The 24,842-nt window shown below is 37.1% G+C and overlaps 1 protein-coding gene across 19 annotated transcripts in view; it reads left to right on the top strand.

Moving 5' to 3' along the window:
- Positions 1-24,842, top strand: part of SCMH1 (Scm polycomb group protein homolog 1) — a 200,242-nt gene that overhangs the window by 74,462 nt on the left and 100,938 nt on the right. For 18 of the 19 annotated variants that reach the window (XM_057546802.1, XM_057546798.1, XM_057546793.1 and 15 more), the window contains 2 exons: positions 5,140-5,374; positions 24,100-24,188. In XM_057546802.1, the coding sequence (XP_057402785.1) occupies positions 5,176-5,374; positions 24,100-24,188 (288 nt within the window). In that variant the 5' untranslated portion in view covers positions 5,140-5,175. Of the gene's footprint in view, positions 1-5,139; positions 5,379-24,099; positions 24,189-24,842 lie in introns of those variants that run through there. The other variant, XM_057546807.1, reaches the window with a different exon arrangement.

Here is a 24,842-nt window from a genome sequence, read left to right as displayed (position 1 = left end):
GAATTGGAACCCTCACATGTTGCTGGTGAGATTATAACATTCTGTGGCCACTTTAGAGAACAGTTTGGAAGTTATTCAGAATGTTAAACATAGAATTAGCATATGACCCAGCAATCTCACTCCTAGGTGTATACCCAAGAGAAATAAAAACATATGATTACACAAAAATTGATACACAAGTTTTCATGGCATAATTATATATAAAAGCCAAAAAGAGGAAACAACCCAAATGTCCATGAACTGATGAATGGATAAGCAAACAATGTAGTATGTGCATTACAATGGAATGTTGTTCAGCAATGAAAATAAATGAAGTACTGATAAACACTACAACATAGATTCAACCTGAAAACATTGTGCCAAGTGAAGAAAGGAGCCACACACATATTGCGTAATTTCATTTATATTAAACCTCCAGAATAGGCAAATCCACAGAAACAGAAAGTAGATTAATGGTTTCCAGGCATTGGGTTAAGGGGAGAATGGGGAGAGACTGCTAATGGGTATGGGGTTTCTTTTTGGGGGGGATTGATGAAAATGTTCCAAATTTAGATGGAGTGATATTTGCACAACTCTGTGGATATACTGAAACTCACTGAATTATACACTGTAAAAAGGTACATTTTCTGGTATATGAGTTAAACAAATACCTACCATATGACCCATCCATTCTACTTTCAGATGTTTACCCAAGAGAAAAGAAAGTGTATTTCCGATGAAGATTTATAGAAGGATGTTCATAGATTTATTTGTAATAGTTAAAAACCAGAAACACAACAAATGTTCATCAGCATGATATACTACTCAGCAGTGAAAGGAAATTAATTATTGATACTTGCAGCAGTATGGATGAGTATTAGAGTAGTTATGCTGAGTGATCATATCTACAAGAAACCTAAAGCCAATATCATACTTAATGGTGAGAAACTAGATGCTTTCCCACTAAATCAGGAACAGGAATATTCCCTCTCACCACACCTTTTCAGCATCATACTGGAAGTCCTAAATGTAGCAATAGGACAAGAAAAGGAAATAAAAGATATACAGATTGGGAAGGAAAAAATAAAACTGGCTTTGTTTGCAGGTGACATTATTGTCTATGTAGAAAATCTGAAATTATCAACAATAACAACAACAACAACAACAAAACACCTAGAACTAATAAGCAATTGTAAGAAGGTTGCAGGATACAAGGTTAATATACATAATACAAGCCTAATCAAAATTCCAGCACATTATTTTATAGATATTGAGAAACTGATTCTAAAGGTCACATGGAGAGGTAAAAGATGTAGAATAGCCAAAACGGTATTGAAGGAGAAGAACAAAGTCAGAGGACTGACACTACCCAGCTTCAAGACTTATCGATAAAGCTATAGTAATCAAGACGATGTGGTGCATATATATGGAATCTAAAAAAAAAAAAAGTGGTTCTGAAGAAAGTAGGGGCAGGACAGGAATAAAGATGCAGACATAGAGAAGGGACTTGAGGACATGGGGAGAGGGAAGGGTAAGCTGGGACGAAGTGAGAGAGTGGCATGGACTTATATATACTACCAAATGTTAAATAGATAGCTAGTGAGAAGCAGCTGCATAGCACAGGGAAATCAGCTCGGTGCTTTGTGACCACCTAGAGGGGTGGGATAGGGAGGGTGGGAGGGAGATGCAAGAGGGAGGGGATATGGAGATATATGTATACATATAGCTCATTCACTTTGTTATAAAGCAGAAACTAACACACCATTGTAAAGCAATTATACTCCAATAAAGATGTTAAAAAAAAAAGAATAGTAGAGCAGAATGCATGTTATATTTTAATTCATATTTTCTATAGTACTTAGGAAGCTCAGTTTTATACACTTTCTGAATGTCATCTATTTTAAATGGCTTTTCATAATGTCGTACTTTTCAGAAATGTAATGTTCATTTTATATCATAGGAAGGAAACGTTTTACTTAAAAAAAAATCTCAGTAGCCCAGTTTACTGAAAATTGAGTTTATTTGACTTCTGTGTTTGAGAACTTGTCTTTAAAAGCCAAATACATTGGCCAGTGAAACAAAATGAAGCAGTTATCCCAGTGCAAGATCTAATTAGCAGCTACATGTTTACCATTTCCTTAATGGGCTATTATCCCTGAAAGTTTAACTGAATTGTTTTTTTTTTTTTAATTCATAGATTGACAGGAGACATTGGCCTTCTTGCATTTTCTTTTAAGAACATCAGTTCTTAACAATATAATTGAAGTAATAATTATTTATAAATACTTTTAATAATCCATAGTTTACTTAATTTTTTCCAGCTGTGGTTTCCTTAAGGGTACAGCAGGGACAATACAATTTTACCTTAAAGAGTTGTGAAGATTATGTAATCTAATGAATGGAAAACACTTCATAAACTATAAAATGTAGTACAAATATAAAGTATCAGCTCTACTAACATAGGTTATTTGGACCTATTTTATTGTTGTTTTTCCTGTGTTGCGTTTTTCCCTTTGACACATGCTCCCTCCCGAAGACTGTCCTATTCACATATCACAGATTTGATGGTTAGGGTAGAAAGGAGTACACATGTCCTTGCCTACAAATTTTAGTAGTTGTGTCTAAAGAAATGCTCCTTGATAGAAATTAAGACCCCCTTAAATGATCAAATAGTTGTATTTATTATGCATTTAAGTTTTCTAATGTTTTAATTAAAAGGCTTAAAATTCTCAAAAAAAAAAAAAAAGAGATTGTGGTGTTAGCAACAGATAGGTAAATGGAACAGAATAGAGAGCCCAGAAATAGTCCCATAAAAATATAGTCAGCCTATCTTTGACAAAGGAACAATGCCAATACAGTGGAGCAAAGATTGTCCTTTCAACAAAGGTCTTAACAACTGGACAGCTGCATGCAAAAAAAAAAAAAAAAAGGGAATTTATATACAGATCTTACACCCTTCACAAAAATTAATTCAAAATAGACCACACACTTAAATGTAGAACACAAAACTATAAAGCTCCTAGAAGATAACATAGGAGAAAACCAAGATGACCTTGGGTATGGCAATGACTTTTTAGATACAACACCAAAGGCACAGTTCATGAAAGAAATAAGTGATAAGCTGGACTTCATTAAAATAAAATCTTCTGCTCTGTGAAAGACACTGTCAAGAGAGTGAGGAGACAAGCCCCAGACTGGGAGAAAATATTTGCAAAAGACATGTCTGACAAAGGACTGTTATCCAAAATATACAAAGAACACTTAAAAACTCAAAATAAAAAAATAACTCAAAAAATGGGCCAAAGATGTTAACAGACACCTCACCAAAGAAGATCGGCAGATGACAAAAAAGCATAAAAAAGGTGTTCTAAATCATATGTCATCAGAGAAATGCAAATTAAAACAACAGTGAGATACCACTGCATACATATTGTAATGCCAAAATCCAGAACACTGATAACACCAAGTTCTGGCAAGGATGTGGAGCAACAGGAAATCTCATTTATTGCTTGTGGGAATGCAAAATGTTGCAGACATTTTGTAAGACAGTTTGGTGATCTCTTATAAATTAAACATACTCTTACCGTACAATCCGGCAATTGCATTCCTTGGTATTTACCCAAAGGAGTCGAATATTTATGTCCACACAAAAACCTGTATATATATATATGGATGTTTATTGCAGCTTTATTCATAATTGCCAAAACTTGGAAGCAACCAAGATGTTTTTCAGTAGGTGAATGGATAAATAAACTGTGGTATAGCCAGACAATGGAATATTATTCAGCCCTAAAAAGAAATGAGCTATCAAACCATGAAAAGACATAGAGGAAGCTTAAATGCAGCTTACTAAGGGAAAGAAGCCAATCTGAAAAAGCTATGTACTGTATGATTCCAACCATATGACATTCTGGAATAGACAAAACTATGGAGACAGTAAAAAGATCAGTTGCCAATAACTGAGTGGATGAGTAGGCAAAGTACAGAGGATTTTTAGTGCAGTTAAACTATTTTGTATGATCCTATAATGATGGATACATGTCTACATTAGACCAAATTCATAGAATATACAACACCAAGAGAGAACCCTAATGTAAACTGTGGACTTTGGGTGATTATGATGTGTCAGTGTAGGTTCATCAGTTTTAACAAGTGTGGTAGGGGATGTTGATAATAGGGGAGACTCTGCACCTGTTACGGCAGGATGTTTATGGGAAAGCTCTGTACCTTCCTCTCAATTTTGCTAAGTTTTGAACCTAAAACTGCTCTAAAAAAATGTGGTCTTAACAAAAAAGTAATGAATTATTGATATATTCAACAAATGGATGAATATCAGAATAGTTATGCTGAGTGAAAGAAAGTAGACCCCCAAAAAGAGTATATTCTCTATGATTCCATTTAAGTCTCGAAATGCAAACCAGTCTACACTGATAGAAAGTAAAGCAGTGTTTGCCTGGAAAGAGGGGTCTGGGAAGAGCTAGACAAAGAGATTATAAAAGGATATGCAAGACTTGAGAGTGTGTCCATGTTCCTTATCTTGATTGTGGTGATGTTTTCCAGGGTGTACGTGATGTATATGGTGTCCTGAGTGTATACATATGTCGGTACTTACCAAAGTGTATAGTTTATTGTATGTCAATTATAACTAAAAGTTGTTTTAAAAAATAGGAATTAATTTATAAGTTAATGTCAAAGTAAGAAAAAAAATCAACTGCCAATGGTTAGTCTGTGTGGTAGACATACAAACCAATACACTGAAATGCTCCATGAAGAGGCACTAAGGATATGATAATTTAATAGGATGATTTCTAAAAAGAAAATGTTAAGAACACCTGGAGGGTTAAGGATTTGGAGATGATAGGATGAAAAACAGCATTTAAGCAAGGGCCACTTGAGACACTCTTGTCCTTTTCTTACTGGTGAGTCAATATTTGATGCTTCAGTGGGAAGTAATTTTTTCCCTTTCATTTTACATTTCAGTGTTTATTTTGTATGAAACCCTTCCTAAGTATTAGGGAATAATTCAAGGGGGTTGTTCCTGACCCAGCTGTAACCAGTTTGAGTCCAAAGCATAAACTTTCAGGTTCCATCTCTTAGTATCCTTACTGAAAATGCCATTTATTCTTAGTTTGCCTAATCCCCATGGCTTGTTCTCCTCAGTCCTACACACCTCCAAGCAACGAGTTCAAGATCAGCATGAAATTGGAAGCACAGGATCCCAGGAACACCACATCTACCTGTATTGCCACAGTAGTTGGACTGACAGGCGCTCGCCTCCGCCTTCGCCTTGATGGCAGCGACAACAAGAATGACTTCTGGCGTCTGGTTGACTCAGCTGAAATCCAGCCTATCGGGAATTGTGAGAAGAATGGGGGTATGCTGCAGCCCCCTCTGGGTGAGTAACTAGACCCAAGCTCTCCCTAGCCCATTAGTTATCTTCCCTAAATTGTACATCCTGTTAAAGGAAAACATAGGGTCCTCTGCCTATCCCTTCTTTTTCATATGGTGCAAAAGAAAAGGCCCACCTAAAATGAAATGACCTGAAAAATCTGGACCTATCCATTCTACATTAACTTATGATATCCAAGCTTCTCTCAAGCTCTTCTTTTTCTAACAGGAAGCCGCACATTTCATCCTTCTTTATCACTTCCCCTTTACCCTGAGAAAAAGAATGGAAGGAGATCTTGACATTTAACTTGCCTCAAAAAACCATAGAGTTTTCACCAAATCCTACAGTGATAACAGGAAGTGAGAGAAAAATCTCCCAGTAGAAAGGATGACTATTACAAAGATCTGTTATCTCCTTTCCCCTAAATTTTTACTTGGTCCTTGGAATTTTCTCACTTTGAATCAATTATTAAGTAAAATGCATTATTTTACTTAAACTAATAACCCCACTGTATTTTTCTCCTCAAGATCAGATTCACCTTTTTTTGCCTCAGTATACCTGCATGATTTAGCCCATCTCATCAGTTACTATTAATCACTATTGCAGTCAGTCTCAACAGAGGATAGAGAGAGAAGGGTTATAGGCTATGTTCCCTTCAGGAGGCTGTGCTAAATTAAATGAACATTAGAGGACAGTATCATTTGAAAGACCTCCCCAGGTGGTTATTTAACATTTTCCTCCATTAAAAAAAATTATTTGTAATGTAAACTTTCAAATGTATACAAAAGTAGAAAAAAATAGCACAGTGAATGTCCATGTATCCTATACACACTCCCTGCCTGCTCCTGCCCAATTGCCTAAACATAGTATCATTTTATCGTTAAATATTTAGTATGTATCTCTCATAGTTAATATTTTAAAAGCATAATCATAGTAACATTATCACATGTAAATAATGATAATTCCTTAATATCAACGAATATTTACTCAGTGTTTAAATTTTCCCTAGTGTTTGTCTATCTGTCTATCTGTCTCTCTCTTTCTGTCTCTCTTTTTTCCATTTTCTTTGAATCAGGATCCAAATAAAATCAACATATTGCAGTTGGTTGATATGTCCCTTAAGTCTCTTTTAGTCTATGGGTTCTCCTTGTCTCTCTTATTTTTTCTTGCAATTTATTTGTTGAAAAACCTAAGTCATTTGTCTTTAAATTTTCCCACAGTTAGATTTTGCTGATTGTATCTCTGTGGTATCATTTAACATGTCCTCTCTTCCTAGAAATTGGTAACTAGACCTAGAGGCTTGATCAGGTTAAGGTTCAGTTTTTTCATAAGAATATTTCATAGGTGGTGGTCTTTATTAGGAAGCATATATGGTCTGGTTGTCTCTCATTTTATAATGTAGCAGCCATTACTGCTTGTGGTCTAGAGCAGGGGTTGACAGATTTTCTTAAAGAGTCAGGTAGTAAGTATTTCAGGCTTATGGGCCATACCTTCTCCGTTGTAACTAGTCAGCTTTGTCCTTGTAATGTGAAAGCAGCCATAGATGATACATAAACAAATGGGCAAGGATGTGCTCCAGTAAAGCTTTATTTACAAAAACAGGTGGCCAGCCTTCTGGCTATAGTTTGCTGACCCCTGATTTAGACCCATCACTTCATTATGGTTGCAAAATGGGAAATTTTAATATTATCATTCGGTCCACATAAATTAAATGGAACATGTCTATTTAAATAAACTTTCATCAACTATTTGGTTATCCTAAAGTACAGTTCATGCAGGAAAGACAGTTTAAATGCTTGATTCAATTTTCAAAATAATAAATTGGATTACCATCATCCTCCAAAATTATTTATGGCTAGTGTTGTTGTTGTTGTTTAGTATCATAAACTCAAAGATTCATACATAATTGATGTGTTTCACTCCATTGCACTAACTGTCCTTATTGATTCTTGAATTATCCCATCTTTGGCGTCATATATATATAAATCATTCTTAAAGTGAAATCTATAAAACAAAGTATATTCAGAGAAATCCCCTTCACCTTATCCCTTTCTTCTGCTATAGGGTAACCACTTTCTTTTAATTTAATAGTTTATACTCCAGTTTTTAAAAAATAAGCAAATATATCCGTATGAGTGTGTGTGTGTACATACATACATATGTATTCCCTGTCTTCTTATATAAATGACAGCATATTATACATACTTTCCTCAATCTTACTTTTTTCATTTAGCAATATATCCTAAAGATGACTTCTTAGTTGTATGAAGATGTTCCTCATTCCTTTTTGTAGCTGCATAGTACCGTAAGATTCTCAACCTACTTTATGAATCACTGTTTAGAAGCATCTTGATAGGCTATTAAAAAATGTAAGTTCCCAGGGATAATGGTGACCATCTAAATCAAAATCTTTCCATAAATTCTCCAGAAACATACAGCTCAAAAAGGAAAGAAAATCAAACCACCCATAACTCATGCCTAAACATAACCAGGAGTCAAGAATACCACAGATGGGAATGTAAATTGATACAGCCACTATGGAGAACAGTATGGAGGTTCCTTAAACAACTAAAAATAGAACTACCATACGACCCAGCAATCCCACTACTGGGCATATACCCTGAGAAAACCATAATTCAAAATGAGTCATGTACCACAATGTTTATTGCAGCTGTATTTACAATGGCCAGGACATGGAAGCAACCTAAGTGCCCATCGACAGATGAATGGATAAAGAAGATGTGGCACATATATACAATGGAATATTACTCAACCATAAAAAGAAACTAAATTGAGTTATTTGTAGTGAGGTGTATGGACCTAGAGTCTGTCATACAGAGTGAAGTAAGTCAGAAGCAGAAAAACAAATACCGTATGCTAACACATATATATGGAACCTAAAAGAAAAAAAAATGGTCATGAAGAACCTAGGGGCAGGAGGGGAATAAAGACGCAGACCTACTAGAGAATGGACTTAAGGACACAGGGAGGGGAAAGGGTAAGCTGGGACAAAGTGAGAGAGTGATATGGACGTATATACACTACCAAATGTAAAACCGATAGCTAGTGGGAAGCAGCCGCATAGCACAGGGAGATCAGCTGGGTGCTTTGTGACCACCTAGAGGAGTGGGATAGGGAGGGTGGGAGGGAGGGAGACGCAAGAAGGAGGGGACATGGGGATATATATATATGTATAGCTGATTCACTTTGTTATAAAGCAGAAACTAACACACCATAGTAAAGCAGTTATACTCCAATAAAGATGTTAAAAAAAAAAAAAAGAATACCACAGATTTCAGTAACATGTTGTCTACATGTTCAGATATAAAGATCTGAAACCACTAGAGCTAGTACCCACCCCATACCAGAATGAAGAGTTTTATGTAGGTAGAAACTACATTAAAAAGGGAGAGGGCAATGGGAGCCTAACACAGCCAAAATCACCCCCAGAAAAAGACAGTCCCATCCAGAGTGGGAAATACTGAAAGAGAGCTAAGAGCTACTTGATTAGAGCCTTGGCTACTGGAGAATCAGAAGAAAGAGAGTGAATTAAAAGAGTGAGGGACTAGAGATAGCAGTCTTGGGAAGACAACTACCTTTGTGGGAGAGGTAGCTATAATACTGAAGGAAAAGAAGGAAACCATGGGTAGTAATTTAGAGTTATGCAGGAACAAAAAAGAATCATAAAATCAAAAGACCTACAAACCTTCCCATCCCATCCCAAATAGGCTCATCTACTAAAGAAACTGCATTTCACTATGCCAACAGAAAACTCATGACCCAAGTTCCCTGCCAAAATGAAACATCCTGTTTTTTGCAAGCCCAGGAGAATATAAGACATTTCAAAGGATTAAGAAACAGCAGTCAACATCTATAAAAAGCTTCTACGTGAAGAAAAACAGAAATAGAGGATAAAACCATTTTAATTATTGAAAATTCTACAGCCAAAATCAGTGACTGGCCAGAGGAAAACTGTTGCACAATAACCCATCTCAAATTAAATAAGTATTGACAGATATGAAAAAATACCTTGAATCAAAAATTTTAAGTCAGACTAGAAATGCACAATAGACAAGAAGATGTGAAAATAGAATTGTTCAAACTCAAGAAAAAAATTGAAAGAAAAATAATCTCAGTTGAAGACTCAATTCCAGGGTACCCACTGGGACAATAGATTCAACTGGAAATATAATAAGGGACATTGAGAAGAGAAATAAAAATAAATATTAGAGAAGGTTTAAAAGTATCAGAAAGGAACTGTTAGATATAGAACATAGTCAACAAAGATCCAATGTGTATATGTATGTGTACATATATATTTGGAGTCCCTGAAGAAGATAAACAGAATTAATACTTAAAATTGTAATATAAGGAAATTTTCCAAAAATTAAAGAACACCTAAACCTTCATATTGAAAGGGCCTACCTTATTCCTGGAAAGATTGATCTAGATTGGTCAACTCTAAGACATATTCTAGTAAAACTATTATACTATAAGAATAAAGAAAAATTCATCTAAGCCTCCAGCAACAAGGCCAAATTACTCACATGGGAAAGAAAGTCAGGTTTGCATCATACTTCTCAACAGCAAAATACAAAGCAAGACTAAGTGGAGCAGCGTTTTTAAGAAATTCAAGGAAAGAAAATGAAAAGACAGGTTTTATATCTAGACAAGCTGTTTTTTCAAGTACTGAGATTATACTGAAAGAGTTTTCAACATGCAAGAACTCAGGAAATATTGTGACCCCAAGCCCTTCCTAAGGAATCAATTATGCAAAGAGCTCCATCCAAACAACAGATGATCAATCTAAGACAAAAACAAAGGTAGGGACAAGAGTAGAATAGTATGGTATCAGTCTGGGTCCAGTGAAGAAAGAGAACCCACACAGCAGTTTAAACACAGAAAGTTTACTATATGTGTTAACTATAACAGAGGATTGGAGTGAGGGATTGGCTAGTCAAAAGGCAAGAGAACTCTAAAGAATATAAGAAGAGCAGACATAAGGAGAAGCCACTACACTGGGGCAGAGATAGAGCACTGAAGGAAGAGCCTCCCTTCCCCCATCTCAGGGCTGAGCTGTAGACTCCCCGTTGGAGGCAGCACAACTGTGGCTCACTGGATGAGGGAAATCACTGTGGTGCCACAGCAGTGGAACTTGCTAGAACTCTGTCCTCCAGGGTGCTGAGAAAGCTGTTCATGGAGAGGTGTGTTTCTGGAGAAACTCTGCTACAAAACCACTTAAGATGGGGAGGGTGGTGCTGCTACTGGCTGCCCTGCACTCCCGGACCTGGGCCACAGGGGAGATGGGGTGCTGCAGGAGCCTGCCAAGCCAACACAATGCAGCCAGAAAGCAAGCCCCTTTCCTCCTGTCGTATCTGTAGATGGGGTCCCGGGTATCACTTAAAACTGATAAACCAAATAGTAGAAGCCTAAGTGAGGAAATAAGGGAATTAAGGACATTATAACATATGTTAGTATAAAGGTAACTACTAAAACAAAATTCCAGAACTTCCTAAATACCAAAGGAAGAAAAAGATCAAGAAACAGATGACACAAAGAGATGAACTAAATATGGAAAATGCAGTAAATAAAACATAATGTGACAGAGTTGAGACCAAATGTGTAATTTATATTAATAAATGTAAATGGTTTTAACTCACCTATTAAAAGAAAAAAATTTCAGATTGGTGCTCAAAGTCAAACCCAACTTTATACTCTGTACAGGAGACATACCTAAAGTAAAGTGAGTCAGAACAGCTGAAAATAAAAGGATGATCAAGGATATATGAAGGAACGTCAAACAATATAATAGCAGAGGTTACAATTCTGTTATTAGACATGGTAGAATTAATAAAATAGATATTATGGTAGATGCAAGGAGACATAGACAAACACACTAATAGGAGAATTAACACACCTCTCTCAAGACAAGACAGGCCAAGAGGACAAAAAGTAAAGGGGTTGAAGACATTAATGAATAAGATAGATCATATGTGTGTGTGTGTGTGTGTATGTATGTACGCATATCAAACTTTATACCCTGGTAAATGCCCTTCCACCTTGAAATTTAAAACTCTTTAAACAACTTTTGTTTGAAAAATGGAAATATAAACCAAAATTTTAAAATTCCTAAAACATAATGATAATAAACCTCACATCAGAATTTTGAGATACAATTAAAGCAGTGGTTGGAAGAAAATTTATAGCCTTAAATACCTGACATAAAGGAAAATGAAAGGATAAAAATTGCGAATTTAAATTCCCAATTCAGAAAGCTAGAAAAAGTTACACTCCAAAGCAAATACAAAGGAGAAATAAGTAGAAGAAAAAATAAAGATAGAAAGAGAGATTAATGTGGTAGAAAATAGAAAAGCAGTTAATCAAAATACTGTTTCTTTGGAGAAAACCTCAACAAGATAACAAACCACTAGTTAGCCTAATAAAGAAAAAAAAAGAATAAGCACAGATATACAAAAGTAGAAATGGCAAAGGCGGGGAATAGCTCTATGTAAACTAGGAAAGCTAGGTGAAATAGGAAAATACTGTTTGTCAAAATTGACCCTAGGAGCATCACGTATGTTTTCAAAGCACTTACATTAAAGCACTGCATGCAGATTATTTTAGAGGGAAATCCTACAAAACCTTGAAGACCAGATAATCTCAATGCTACTTAAGTTGTTGTACGTCAGTGATACCCAACAGAACTTTCTGTGATGATGGAAATGTTTTGTGTCTTTGCTGTCCAGTATGGTAGTCACCAGCCACATGTGTCTGTAGAGCACTTGAAATGTGTCTACTGCAACTAAAGAATTGAATATTTAATTTTATTTTAATTATAATTTAAAGTTAAAAACCTATGTGGTTGGTGGCTACCGTACTAGACAGTGCATTTCTAGATCATAGAAAAAGGAAAATATCCAAATTCTTTTTATGAAGCAGGTAGAACTTTGATACTTAAACCTGATTTAAACACACGCATGCACACACACACACACACACACACACACACACACACACAGCCTCATGTGTGAATATTATTACAAAACACCTAAATAAAATACTAGGAATTAGAGTTCAACATATTTACAACAATAATTCATCAAGACAAAGTAGCTTTTTTTTTCTGGGAATGAAAAGAATATTTAACTTCAGAAATATCATTAATGGACTTCACCATATTAAAATAGCTAAGGAAGAAAGTCATATGAACTTCAGCAAAAATCAACACACTACTGAGGACTCACATTTCTCGATTTCAAAACTTACTACAAAGCAACAGTACTCAAGACATTGTGGTACTGGCATAAATTGAACATAGACTTATAGATAAGAGGATTAGATTTGAGAGTGCAGAAATAAACCCATACATTTATGCTCGGTTGATTTTCAACAAGGGTGCCAAGATAATTCAGTAGGGGTTTTCAACAGCTGGCACAGGGACAACTGGATATCTACATACAAAAGAATGAAGTCGGACCCCACCTCCACACCATATACAAAAATTGACTCCAAGTGGATAATAGACCTAAATGTAAGAGCTAAGGCTATAAAACTCTTAGAAGAAAACATGGGAGTAAATCTTCATGACCTTGGATTAGGCGGTGGTTTCTTAGATATGGCACCAAAAGCACAAACAACAGAAGAAAAACTAGATCGATGGACTTCAAAATTAAAAGCTTTTGTGCTTCCAAGCACACTATCAAGAAACTGAAAAGACAGCCCACACGATGGGAGAAAATAGGCAAATCCAAAAGGGCAGAGAGTAGGTTAGTGGTTTCCAGGGATTGGGATGAAGGGACAGTGGGGGGTGGCAGCTAATAGATATGGGTTTTCTTTTTGGAGGAGTGATGAAAATGTTCTAAAATTAGATAGAATGATGTTTCATAACTCTAAAAACCACTGAATCGGACATTTAAAAGTATAAATTGAGTTACATCTCACTAAAGCTATTATTTTTTCAAAATCACATGTCCGATTCAACAAATAGTATTGGGAAAACTGGATATCCACATGCAAAAGAATGAAGTTAGACCTTTACCTTACACCATTATACAATAACTAACTCAAAATGGATCAACAACCTAAATGTAGGAGCTAAAACTGTAAAACTCTTAGAAGAAAACATAGGGGAAAAGCTTCATGACATTGGAATTGGCAATGATTTTTGGATATGACACCAAAAGCACAGGCAACAAAAGAAAAAAATAGTTAAATCTGACTGCATCAAAATTTAAAATTTTGTTTATCAAAGGGTACTTTTAACAGAGTGAAAAGGGAACTCATGGAATGGGAGAAAATATTTGCGAATCATGTATCTGGTAAGGGGTTAATATCCAGAATATATTTTTAAAAACTCCTTCAGCTCAACAACAGCAAATAAATAACCTGATTTAAAAATAGGCAAAGGACTTGAATAGACATTTCTCTAAAGAAGATATACATGTGGCCAGTAAGCACATGAAAAAATGCTCAGCATCAGTAATCATTTAGGAAAATACAAATCAAAACCACAATGAGATAATACTTCACACCCATTAGGATGGCTATTATCAAATAAATAGAAAATAACAAGTGTTGGTGAGGATGTGGAGAAATTGGAACCATGTGTATTGTTGTGTATTGGGAATGTAAAATGGTACAGCCACTATGGAAAACAATATGTTTCCTCAAAGAAGTTAAAAATAGAATTACATGTGATCTAGCAATTCCACTTTGGGGTAGATAGGCAAAAGAATAGAAAGCAGGGACTAAAGGAGATATTGGTATACCTATATTTAGCAGCATTATTCACAATATCCAAAAGGTCAAAACAACCCGTGTCCATTGACAGAAGAATGGATAAATAAAATGTGGTATATATACACACAGTGGAATATTATTCAGCTTTAAAAAGTAAGGAGATTCTGACACATGCTACAATGTGGATGAATCTTAAAGATATTATGCTATTATAAATGAAATAAGCCAGTCACAAAATGACAAATGCTGTATGATTCCACTTATACAAGGTACCGAATATAGGCAAATTCATAGCGACAGGAAATAGAATGGCGGTTGCAAGGAGCTGGGAAAGGGGAGAGGGGAATGGGGAGTTACTGTTTAATGGGCAGAGTTTCATTTGGGGAAGATGAAAAAGTTCTGGAGATGGATGGTGGTAATGGTTACACATTGATGTGAATGTACTTAATGCCATTTACTTTTTTTTTTTTTTTTTTAATTGTATAGCTACTTTATTTATTTATTTATTTATTTTTGGCTGTGTTGGGTCTTCGGTTCGTGCGAGGGCTTTCTCTAGTTGCGGCAAGTGGGGGCCACTCTTCATCGCGGTGCGGGGACCGCTCTTCATCGCGGTGCGCGGGCCTTTCACTATCGCGGCCCCTCCCGTTGCGGGGCACAGGCTCCAGACGCGCAGGCTCAGTAGTTGTGGCTCACGGGCCCAGCTGCTCCGTGGCATGTGGGATCTTCCCAGACCAGGGCTCGAACCCGTGTCCCCTGCATTAGCAGGCAGATTCTCAACCACTGCGCCACCAGGGAAGCCCAATGCCATTTACTTTTGAGAAAGAAGGGGAAATACACATGTATACACACACATGCACATATATATAATGTGCATGAACTTACATATATTTTGTATACTTAGTTTTATAAAAAGAAACACAGGACTGTTAAAACCAGAAAATAATGAAAAGGTCACCTATTGGGAGTGTCTGGGAATAGGGTGGAAAGCATAGAAATGAGAGTGAGACTTCTCTAAAAATACCCTTTTATATTCTTTTGACTTTTGAATTATATAAATGTCTTACTTAATACATAAAATTAAACCAAAAAAAAAAAAAGATGAACAAACCATATCCTAAAATTGACTATAAACAGAAATAAACTGAACTCTGTATCAAATGGATATCATAACCACATTGAAGAAAGAGTTCAAACAACTTGGACACAGAACCTTCACAGTACACCCTCAATGGGACATATTTCAAAGGAAAATGGAACTGCAAAGAAATTCTGACTTTTTCTTAATAATGTTAGTGGTTTCACCCTAATAATCTGAAACTATTTTGCATGTATTGAAGATAGAGCAAATGAGTAAATAAGATACAAGTATGGGATGGAAAAGATGAAGAAGAACGCTTGCAGTATAGGATTTGAATTGGAGGTTTGTTATGAACTCTTAACTTAAAATAGGTATATAAGTATATATTATTATGTATTAAAATATACATAAATATATATTAATATAATACTTATTCACTTAGAATATATACGTATGTATATGTATATATTCTAAGATAATACATGTATATGTATATGTATGTATATATTCCAAGCTCTATTGAAAAGGCCTGGAAACAATGACTCCTCAGTAGCAATGGGAGCACCTTGATTTGATTTCTAAATCCCATTCTCCACTAAAAGGAATCATGGCTTCTTGGAGCAATGGCTGATTCCAAGACAGAGCAACAGAGAAAACGTAAGGTGAATCTGGAAGATTTTATTTTGCCAGAAAGCAAAGAAGTCTCAAAGAATGATGGGTACATATCAGAAGGATACAGGAGCCAGTTTAAAGGGACTCTGACTAGCCAAAATTGGAAAAATATGACCATCAAAGAGAATAATAAAAATAGAAGAACAATAGTAATAGCCTCATGGGTCCCTAGTGATACACAAGGAAAAAAATTAAAGTTGCAGAGAAAGTTCTTCTTTACAGAATATCAGCTAACAAATATAAAGAATGATAGAAAATTATCATTTTGGCAACCACCATTTTAATGGATTCAGACCAGGATAATCAATGAATGCTAAAACAAAGAAAAAAAAAAAGCTTATTGGAGAATAGGATATTCACACATTCTCAAAGTTTCTCCCCACTGATTATCTATTAATTACAAGGGGAAATTACAATGAAGAAATCTTTCAGTCATTCCTTAATAAGTGATCAAATTCAGTATCATTAATAATTAGACAAACTGACATTATGTACCACTTGAAGCAATGAAATGAGAAGTACTCAACATCCCTTGTGTAGTATCTTTGTCAAAACTGTTTAGCATGGGGGGCTTCCCTGGTGGCGCAGTGGTTGAGAATCTGCCTGCTAATGCAGGGGACACGGGTTCGAGCCCTGGCCTGGGAAGATCCCACATGCCGCAGAGCGGCTGGGCCCGTGAGCCACAACTGCTGAGCCTGCGCGTCTGGAGCCTGTGCTCCGCAACGAGAGAGGCCCGCGCATCGCGATGAAGAGTGGCCCCCGCTTGCCACAACTGGAGAAAGCCCTCGCACAGAAACGAAGACCCAACACAGCCAAAATCAATCAATCAATCAATCAATCAAACATACGCATCTGATTCAAGATCCTCATAAAAAAAAAAAAAAAAAACTGTTTAGCATGAATGTAATCATAAGGAAACAATCAGAAAACATCCAAATTGTGGGACGTTCTATAAAACAGGCCAGACTCTTCAAAAGTAACAATTTCATGAAAAACAAAAGGCAACTGGACTATCCTAGATTAAAGGAGACTAAAGAAACTTGACAACCAAATGCAATATGTCATCCGTGATGTATTTTAAAAATTAAACACCTATAAAGATTCGGGGACAGTTGAAGATATTTTTATTGAAATGTATTGGATATGATAATATTGCAGTTCTAAAGGAGAATGTCCTTGTTCTGAGGACAAATGTCTTGACGTACGTAGAGGTGAAGTCTATATCATGATGTCTCTAACTTTCACATAGTTCAGAGGAAAAAGTGTGTGTAGATAGATGGAAAGCAATTGTGGTGAAGTGTTATTAGTTGCTGAATTTAGGTGAAGGGTACATAGTTTGTTCTTGTATTGTTTTTTGCTACTTTTCTCTGGGTTTAAAATTTTTCAAGATAAAAAGTTTTAAATAATTTATGTATATAATTATACATATATATGTGTGTGTGTTCATGTTCCCCGGGCCTCCTCTGGACTTCTCCCCAGAGTTGCTGAATCAGAATTTCTAGGTAATGGGGCTTGGGATTCTGCATGGTAAAATGGCTCTCCCGAGACTCTAACACAGTTGGTCTATATTTGGGAAGCATTGCTCTAAAGAGCATTCTTCTCCATTAAAATCTTGTGTGGTTTGTGTGTGTGTGTATGTGTGTGTGTTCTGTTCACATAGGAACATTGGTTACTGCTTTGCAGAGTCCTCCAGGGAAAAAAGGTGAAAAGGTAGAATGATTCTCAGGTGATGTCAACCTTTTCCTCACATCCCCTTGTTTTACTGGTCCATTCTCTACTTAGACTGAGGTTATTTCTTCTGAACAGGGCTGTCTGGATCACTAATTCTCCAACATGGCTGCCAGTTAAAATCACCTAGGGAGCTCTCAAAAATTTCAGTGCCTAGGCCTTACCTCAGATCAATTAAATCTGAATTTCTGGGAGTGGGATGATGCGTTCTTTAATACTCCCCAGGGGATTTCAGTATCCAAGTTTGAGAGTCCCTAGGCTAGAGCAGAGCTGACCTCTGCTGAGGCCTCTAGTCAAGTGTGTCAGGATCCCAGTACAAACTGCCTGCTCAGCAAACTTAGTCACATGCTCTGATGTCTATGTGGGACATTGACTTGAAAGGAACCCTCTTATGTTGCTGACACTGATCAGTCTTCTCTTATGCTAAATAGCTTCCAGGGCCTGTCAGTAAAAAGGGGGATTTTAAAAGATGCGTATCTCATTTATGGTTATGGAAATTTGAACTCTGTTTATAGAAATTTGGGAAGGGGGATCAAATTTTAGAGAGAAGTAACTTTAACTATGGTATCTTAAATACTCATTTTACAAAGGTAGTTTTAAAAATATTCACCAAACTCTCTTCTCTGCAAGACCCCTGACATTGAGTAACGCCAGACCCATCTATTCGTACACCTATCTCAAGACTAGTCATAACCCCACCCCCAATTAAATAAATCTGAATTAACTTGTGTTTGAGTGTGTATATAAGAGTGGAGCATTGAAGTGGTGACAGCATCCTGGCGGAAGCAAAAGGAATTCTAACAGTCTTCCCCAAATACAACCTGACTGAACATTCACTTCTTCCTCAGAGAAGACAGTTTGTTCAGCACCTCTCTTCCAGTTCTCGTTTCTCTCACTCTTGGGGTAAAATTTAGATAGCCCACCCAACCTCAGTTTGGAAGCACTGCTTTAGTTCAGTGTCATCATCTGACAAATACAGAAATAGGGAAAGGGAAGTTAGTTGTCCAAAGTTGTACAGTGAATTGGTGGCATGTTTCTGTACATGTATTTGTATGTGTACATGTATGTAAAGCTCCTCTGGGAGGAGAGAATGATTTGGGAATCATCTTGACAGCCGTAGAGTCTAATAACTTCATAAAGCTTGGAATTACTATATAGGACAATGGCGGGGTAGGGAGTAGGGCCCATTCATGTGCTTCCTGGTATGAGTGCTGTTCTGTTACCTGCCACCAGAGGGCATGAACTATGATTAGATTCTAGACCTGCTGATCTACATTGCAGTTCAGAGCTTGCTCAGATCACTGTTAGTTCAAACAAATGAACCCTAACCTATTCAGTAGTCCCACAGTCTTAGGAGCATATGAAAGATCTTTGTGACTGGTTGTTTATAAATATTTTAAAAAGAAATCTTAGCTAAGCACAGAACACTTGCAGCATGCCTGGGTTTAGAATTGGAGACCTGGCTTTATAATATTAGCCCAGCCACTTACTAGTTTAGTTGTGTGGCCAATGGTAAGTTGCTTTACCTTGACTTTTTTATTTTTATTTTTTTTTAATTTTTATTTATGGCTGTGTTGGGTCTTTGTTTCTGTGCGAGGGCTTTCTCTAGTTGTGGCAAGTGGGGGGCGCTCTTCATCGCGGTGCGCAGGCCTCTCATTAGCGGCCTCTCTTGTTGTGGAGCACAGGCTCCAGGCGCGCAGGCTCAGTAATTGTGGCTCATGGGCCCAGTTGCTCCGCGGCATGTGGGATCTTCCCAGACCAGGGCTCGAACCCGCGTCTCCTGCATTGGCAGGCAGACTCTCAACCCCTGCGCCACCAGGGAAGCCCCTACCTTGACTTTTAACCGTGAATTTCAGTTGCCTCACCTGCCACATCATTAATAAACTTTGCCACACATGGTTGAGGATTAAATGGGGTAACATGATAAAGCATTTATCAATTCCTGGCACCCATTTAATAAGTGGAGATTTTTCCTTTGTTCAGTAAAACTCTCATGGAGCTCATATTCTGGTTGGAAAAGACATACACATTACATGGAAAAAAGAAAGAAAATTTAGGCAGTGATAAAAGGTAGGGATAATAAGAAGGGAGCAGGATCTAGGAGGCTATTTTAGGTAGGGTAGTCTAGGAATGCCTCTCTGAGGAGGTGATATTTCAGCAAAGAACTATCAAAGATTTGAGAAAGGTGAAGGGTGTTTGAGGCAGAGGGACACAACTTGGTGTGCTTGGGAAAGAAAGACCAGTGAATGAAGGGCAGGGGAGTGGCAGGAGATGAGTTATAAGAAGTAAGCAAGTTCCGGATCATGTAAGTTTTGTTAAATACATAAAGACTCTAGATTTATTTTGTGTTATAGGATGTAAGCGTAAGAGTGATGTGATCTGATTTATAGTTTTAAAAACATAACCATATCATTCTGGTTGCTGTGTGGAGACTAGACAGTAGGGAGGCAAAAGTAGAAGCAGAGAGAAGGGTTAGAAGGCTGTTTTAGTAGTCTGGGCAAAGTTTGACTGTCGCTTATATTAGGGTGTTAGTGGGGAGAAATATAGAATGGTAAGGAATGGTTCTGTTTAGGGTATATTAGATGTAAAAACCATCAACACTTGCTGATTAATTGTATTTGAAAGACAATAGAAAGGGAGGAACGAAGAGTGACTTCTAGGCTTTTTGGTCTCAGCACTTGGGTTTAAATAAGTGGTTCCATTAACTGAGATGAGATGACTGGAGGAAAGGGGGTAGTAAAATCAAGAGTTCTGTTTTAGATTTTGAGATCTCTTGGCATCCAAGTAGAGTTATAGAATAAGGCAGTTGAAAATATGAGCATGAAACTCAGGACAGAGGTTTGGGTTAGAGATGTAAATTGGCAGTCATCGTTGATGGGAAAAGAGTGGGGACTGAGAAGAGAGAACCAGTGGCCAGGCACTGAGGTACTCCCACTTTAGAGGTTAGGATTTCTTACCCACCTGGCCTTTTCCTTGCAAGCCATTGTTTAATTTGAGGAGACCCTCAAATTATTGTTTTTACTCTTCTCTTCCTTTTTGCACAAATTTACAACTCCATTTCTTTTACCAAGAGAGACAGCATAGTAGAACTGAGTAATTAAATATTTGTATTTGAAGACATTAATGTGCTGATTAATAATGAATGCTCTGGAGACAGAGGACTTCGGTTTAAATCCTGCCTCTGCTATTTACTAGCTTAGCGACCTTGGATATTTTACTTAATTTCTCTAATCTCAGTCTTTTCATCTATAATAATCAAAATAAAAGCCAGCATTCATTTAACACTTATCATATACCAGGCATCGTTTTAAGTGCTTTGCATGTATTAACCTATTTTAACCCTTAGAACAACTCATTGAAGTAGTTACTCTTCTTACCCATTTTATTGTTGAGGAAACGAAAGCCAGAGAGAGGTCTTATAATTTGCCAAACATCACACACCAGGTAAGTAGCAGAGCTAGATTTGAATCTAGGGAGCCTGGCTCCAAAACCAGTGCTACTTTTCTCGTATCAAATTCACAGAGTTGTAGAAGTGATTAAATGAGATAACCCACTTAAAAGTGCTTAGCACAGGGAGGCTGGCAAATAATATGAGCATAATAAATGTTTTCTTACGGAGGCAGCATAGCGTAGTGAAAGAGAATCAGATGGAAAGTCCTGGGGCTCCGGCCTGACTACAGGAACAACTTATGTGATCATGAACAAGTTTCTTAGCCTCTCTGGACTTCAGTTTTGTCATCTACAATATAAAACCTTCATACTATATGGCCTCTGAAATCCCTTTCAATGTTTAAACATTCAATCTGTGACTCCCCAAGACAGATTGTGAATACATCTGAATTTGGTAGGGGAATAAGGTACTCAGTAATTCCTTGGGTTGACAACATTTCTACTTTGCCCTTCTACTGTTGAAGAAACTTGCTAGGAGATAGTGAAACGTAGTTAAGAACCATGAGGTTTGGAGTAAGACTGTCATGTAGTGGAATCTGTTTCTACCACTTACTACCTTGGACAAGCTACTTCTCCTGAGTTTCTCTTTCATCATCTGCAAACTAGGGATAATGATAGTGCACACCTCATGGCATTATTTGAAATATCCTGTGAGAAAGTGCCTGTAAAGTATTTAATACATGATAAGCATTCAATACATATTAACTATTATAATATTATTATAAGGGTTTCCAGAGCTGAGAGGATTTCTTTTTCACTCAAGTACCAGATGAGATAGAAGCCTCTCAGTAACCCACTTCTAAAGAATTGAATTGGGAATTACATGATGAGGCACTCTCGTTGGGAACTGAGGGCATGAATCAGAATTTTCTAATTGTGCCGTCATTCCTCCCCGCTCCTCTCTTATACGAAGGTGGAGGGAGCATTTCTCTAGAACAGCTTTGCCTTATCCGTAGGTGTAGTGAATCATTCATGGCAAATCTGCACTAGGTTTGGCTTGCTTCAACCCTTCCCTGACCTAAAGAGAGTTGTTTTCCTCACACACAAACCAGACCTGAATTTCTGGAGAAATTTGTTTGTCTGTTTGTTTGTACCGTGGTCAAAGGAAGAGTAGTAGTCAAGACTCTTTTGGAGTGTAAAACCCCAACCCAGACCAGGTTAGAGGAGGGCAATAGGAGGAGGCAGGAATTAGTGACTCGTGTAACTGCGAAGCCCAAAACCTGGTGCTGAGTGTGTCTGGGCAAAGGGTTTTAAACACTCTCGTGTCTCCATCTCCTGCTCTACATTGGCTTTATTCTCAGTTACGTTCTCCATTTAGCAGTGCCAAATCTACAAACTTCCTTATAACCATGATCTCAGAGAAAGAAAAGCTCTCTCCAACGTGCATATCATATCAGAAAACAGTTGATCCAACTTGGGACATACATACATATTACACTTTTGGTCTAGGGGAATCTGATGCTTCTAAATGGCATTATTTTGCATTCCATGGCCAGGTAGGTAGAGCCCAGTGTAGACATCCCCACCAAATCACATAAAATTAGGGTTTTTTTGTTTTTTGGGGTTTTTTTGCAGAAGGAAAAAGAACTAGACAAGCAAAAAAGAAGTGGTAGCAGTTTGACAGGAATGTGTGAATTGCTATCTCCATTGTTTATGAATGAGCTATCCCAAGAAGTCTCCTGACCCTGGGAAACCTCACTTGGTAGCCTAGCCAGCTTTGAGACTAAAAGTTTAAGTCATGTGGGGGTGGTACCTCTCTTATTTCCATTTTCTTCTCTCTTCTCACATCCTCCCCTTCAATTTAATTATAGTTCTTAACTAATACTTTATCCCAAAAGCTGATTCTTCCTTTTTTATTTCACATGCACATTGATAATTTAGTGTAGTAAAGAGTGTGGGCTCAACAGTCAGATTGACTGGGTTTCAATCCTATCTTTGTCATTTGCTCACTTTGAAATCTTAAGCAGTTTACTTTATACCTCTTTCCTCATCTATAAAATGAAGATAATTTCTCCCCTACTGGGTTGTCTTGAGGATTAAATTAGATAGTCGGTAGAAAGTGCCTGGCACAGTATCTAGCACACAGTGAAGTACTCAGTAACATCAGATACTGTTGTTGTTGCCATTTCTCTGCAGCTTTGGTTCAGCCTATCTGTTCTTTGTCAGGAATGGGAAAGCTGAGGTAGATTGGGAGACTATCAGAAAGCACTAGATTTTGGTATCTCAGGACAGAGGGTTGAAGCCAAATTGAAGGAAGCACTTGGAGCTCTAATTGGAAGACTTAACTATGATAATGATCTTATTTTTACAGTTTGTTAATTAAATGGTATATTCTTACTGACTGGTCATTGCAGAATGACAATGGACAATTAACATCCCTAGGCTTCTTTTCACTCTTTTGGAAAATGAATTTTTTTGGATAAGATGATCCCTTCTATTTTCATCAATGCCTGATCCTTCGTTAAGTAAAAATGAATATCAAAAAGTGTTTTGTACTCTGTGTATGTGTGTATGTGTGAGAGAGAGAGGGAAAGAGAGACAGAGAGAGCAAGAAAGAGAAAGTGAGAGCAAAAGTGAGAGTGTGTTTACATTGAGATAAACCAAAAAGATTTACTTGTATGTTGGATTTATCAGACATATCTGGTTTCTTCTTAAGAGATTATTATATCCCTGTTCACACTCTACTGTCTAGATCATTTCTAAGTGTTTGTTATTCCTATCACAAATCTATTTTGTATTTTTCAAGGAAGCTTTTTAGGCATGATATTTGTTGTGTAATACTTGTTTTGGCTTCAGGAAACTTGGTTGGGGACTTTACCTCACTACTTACTTTGCAACATTACCTTGGGCAAGTTACATTCCCTCTTATATGCCTCATTTCCTCATCTGTCTAATGAGGCATTTCTTCTACTTAACCTTTAAGTCCTTCCCTAACCATCTGTGATTCTATAACTATCACAGCATAGGTTGTGGCAGGCGTAGCTGGATTCCAAAGGGAAAACTTGATATAGCAATTCCCTTTGAGACATATTTTTTTATCTGTTGCCCATTATGTTTGCTGCAGGATTTCGGCTGAATGCTTCCTCTTGGCCCATGTTCCTCTTGAAGACGCTAAATGGAGCAGAGATGGCTCCCATCAGGATTTTTCACAAGGTACAGTGTCCCTCAGCTATCACCAGCTCCAAATTGCTTAAGGTCAAATGCTTACATTCTTTCAATTACTGAGCCTCTGATGTCTACACTATATATGTGGCCTGAGGATGCCTTCTCAGAAACTAGTTCAGCAGAAGGATTTTTTAAGTACCTTACAAAGCCGCAATTATCCCCAGAGAAATATTAGACTGGTAAATTAGGATTTCTGGGTTTTGGGTCCTAGCTCTGCCAATAGTAAGTTTTGACCTCATCTGTTAAGTGGGATTCTGTCTACCTCATACGGTTTTAAGAAGTTAAACATTTTTTTTTATTAGTAAAACATGTAAAGTATAGTATAAATCTAAAGGAGCTATTCTTATTATAGATCATGCAGTTCCATAAGGTCCATATTCTAAACAGAGAGAAAGGAAGGAGACTATTTTTTGAGTGCCTACAGTATGTTTGGAGTTTATCTACGCTATCTCATTTAAATACCCACAGTTAACTTTATGAAGCAAGAATTATTATTCCGATTTAGTAGTTAAGGAAACAAATACTTTTGAATAAGGAACTTGCCCAAGGTCGCATGACTAGTAAGTGGTGAAACAGGGATCCAAAACCTGTATTCATTCTTCCTGATTTCTCGAGGGATGAAGCAATCATTCTGCTCTTAGT

The sequence above is a fragment of the Balaenoptera acutorostrata genome, chromosome 1 (genome assembly GCF_949987535.1).
Source record: "Balaenoptera acutorostrata chromosome 1, mBalAcu1.1, whole genome shotgun sequence".
Taxonomy (NCBI): domain Eukaryota; kingdom Metazoa; phylum Chordata; class Mammalia; order Artiodactyla; family Balaenopteridae; genus Balaenoptera; species Balaenoptera acutorostrata.
Note: the sequence above shows the minus strand (reverse complement) of the source record. Positions and strands in the feature narration are given on the sequence as shown.